We start from the raw sequence: 2500 nt of genomic DNA, 5'->3' as shown, positions 1-2500 counted from the left end.
CACCGCCTCCCCTTTGAGAACTTTGAGGTGCGATGGTGATCGTGGTATTGGTGGTGGTGAATGAATGAATGATGACTTTGGTGGTAGTGGTGGTGATGTTGGTAGTTGTGGTGCCTCTGGTTGTGGTCGTCGTGATGCTGTTGCTGTTGTTGTTGTCTTTCCTGGAATGTTTGTCACATCACCGCACTCTCACCACTGTGTCACCCATTTCCCCCTTGTCTCGCACAACCAATCGGGCTGGCGTGCGTTCAACAGGAGGGCTTCCAGGCCATGCGCAAGGGCGAGGCCGTTAAGGTTGTGCTCGAGCTGTAATGCAGACGTACATGTATCCATTCACGCATCACACATGCAGGCGTAACATGAACGCAGCGCTTTCAGCTGCATTCGTTTCGTGTGCTGTGTGCCGTGTGCTGTGTGTGAGCGCTTTTCTGGCTCTGTGTGCTGGTGTGAGCAGTGCTGTGCCGTGTTGCATGGCCTCGTGTCGTGCTCTGTGGTGTTGGTTGGTTGGTTGGTTGGTTGATGTTGGTTGATGCTGGTTGGTGTTGGTTGGTTCGCTCAGATCATTACAACACAAAGTTGAGAAAGGACAAGGCGCATTCATTTACAACAACAACGAAACACACAAACAGCAACAAACAACATGGCTGACACACAGGAGGAAGCAAGGTGTGTGTGTGTGTGTGTGTGTGTGTGTGTGTGTGTGTGTGTGTGTGTGTGTGTGTGTGTGTGTGTGTGTGTGTGTGTGTGTGTGTGTGTGTGTTCTGCCCTTCTCTGTCGACACACTGACTCTCTCTCCTCACGCACACACACACTCTCTCTCTCCTTCTTCCCTTCCCCCCTCTCCGTCACCCCCACTTCCTGACTCGCCTCATCTCTGTACCTGCAGTGGCTGGCAACGCAGAGAACCAGCTTGCCTTGCGCGCCAGTGTTCGTGAGTTGGGCGAGCAACTGTCGCGCGCCTTCTCCGATCAATCGACATGGGATGTGCGTTGTGTCGTGTCTCGCTCCCTCATGCCCTGTACATGTCTGTGTGTGTATGTGTGTATGTGTGTCTTTGTGTATGTGTGTCTTTGTGTATGTCTGTTGTCTGTGTGTATGTCTGTATGTCTGTCTCTAGCTCCACACACACACACACACACACACACACACACACACACACTCGCTCACATCCACAAACACACACACACACACACACACACACACACACACACACACACACACACACACACACACACACACACACACACACACACACACATGCACACACAACCACGTGTGGTAGACCATCTTGGACATTGGCGAGCACGCGCTGGGCGTGATCCAGGCAAACCTGGTGTCACTGGACGAGCAAGTGGCCAAGTTGTACGAGGTGGTTGCGGACGTGCTTGAGAAGCGAGAACAGTGGGTGGCGGCAGCAGAGAAGCTTGCATCCATCCCACTGGAGTCTGGTCAAGCCTCGTTCAGTGCCCAATACAAGCTACACATTTATCTCCGCATCGGCGCCCTCTTCCTCGAGGACAACGACCCATACAGAGTGCGCGCATGTCCTTGTATGCTTGTATCTGTGCGTGTCCGTGCGTGTGGTTGTCTCCCCGCTGGTATACTTGCCTCATGCCCGTGTACTTGTGCGTCTACTTCTTTGTCGGCTGTGCGAGTGTGTGCACCCGTCCCTCACCTCATGTTACTGCCCCCCCCCCACTTGCCCTTCAGGCCGAGTCGTACGTGTTGCGAGCGGCAGGGCTGGTCGGCTCCCTGAATCTCACGGACAAGGCCGACCCAAACCTGCTCAAGTACAAGGTACACGCATCATCGTCAGCATGCTTACTTGCAGTGTGCCATCAACGAACGTTTGATGGTGGTGTAACATGTAACCACTTGATCAACTGTCCACGTCGACTCAGACTTGCTGCCATCAAGCATGCCACCGCTGCCATCAAGCATGCCACCGCCGCCATCAACCCCCCCCCCTTCCCCTCTACTATTCCCACTTCTTCCCACTCACCCTATTCACCCCAATCACCATCACCACCGCCATTATCACGGCCACTGCAGGTGCAGTGTGCGCGCATCGACGATGCCAAGCGGCGGTTCTCCGAGGCGGCGCAGCGGTACATTGAGCTCGCGTACATGATCCCAGATGACGAGGCGCGCATGATGGCCCTCAGCCAGGCCGTCAACTGCGCAGTCCTCTCCCCGCCAGGTGTGTGTGTCTGTGTGTGTGTGTGTTTGTGTGTGTGTGTGTGTGTGTGTGTGTCTGTGTGTGTGTGTTTGTGTGTGTGTGTGTGTGTGTGTGTGTGTGTGTGTGTGTGTGTGCGAGTGTGAGTGTGTGCTGGCGAGCTTGCGCGAGGTATCCGGTGAATGTGACTGAGCGTATGCAAGCACAGATAAGCAAGAAAAGGATCTGCCCACTCCCACCGCTGCTGTCTCAAGATAATTACGGATATCGATATAAAACAGGCACGTGGCTATGACAACATGACCATATCAATGACATACACGA

General features: G+C 54.1%; 2 protein-coding genes across 2 annotated transcripts in view; both read left to right on the top strand.

Moving 5' to 3' along the window:
* The window catches only part of PTSG_06080 (L-threonine 3-dehydrogenase), a 4293-nt gene extending 3705 nt beyond the window's left edge, over positions 1 to 588 (top strand). Inside the window, exons 13-14 of the mRNA XM_004992919.1 lie at positions 1 to 27; positions 256 to 588. The exon at positions 1 to 27 is cut by the window's left edge and continues 107 nt beyond it. Coding sequence (XP_004992976.1) covers positions 1 to 27; positions 256 to 312 — 84 coding nt within the window. The 3' untranslated portion in view covers positions 313 to 588. The remainder of the gene's footprint in view (positions 28 to 255) is intronic.
* Positions 589 to 640: 52 nt separating this feature from the next.
* PTSG_06079 (uncharacterized protein) lies at positions 641 to 2471 on the top strand (the record flags this gene model as incomplete). Its single annotated transcript, XM_004992918.1, has 6 exons — positions 641 to 668; positions 887 to 984; positions 1283 to 1534; positions 1711 to 1797; positions 2053 to 2200; positions 2458 to 2471. 6 exons carry the CDS (start codon positions 641 to 643, stop codon positions 2469 to 2471), a joined length of 627 nt encoding a protein of 208 aa, XP_004992975.1.
* Positions 2472 to 2500: the final 29 nt, after the last annotated feature.

The sequence above is a fragment of the Salpingoeca rosetta genome (assembly GCF_000188695.1).
Source record: "Salpingoeca rosetta unplaced genomic scaffold supercont1.15, whole genome shotgun sequence".
In the NCBI taxonomy this organism is placed as follows: domain Eukaryota; class Choanoflagellata; order Craspedida; family Salpingoecidae; genus Salpingoeca; species Salpingoeca rosetta.
Note: the sequence above shows the minus strand (reverse complement) of the source record. Positions and strands in the feature narration are given on the sequence as shown.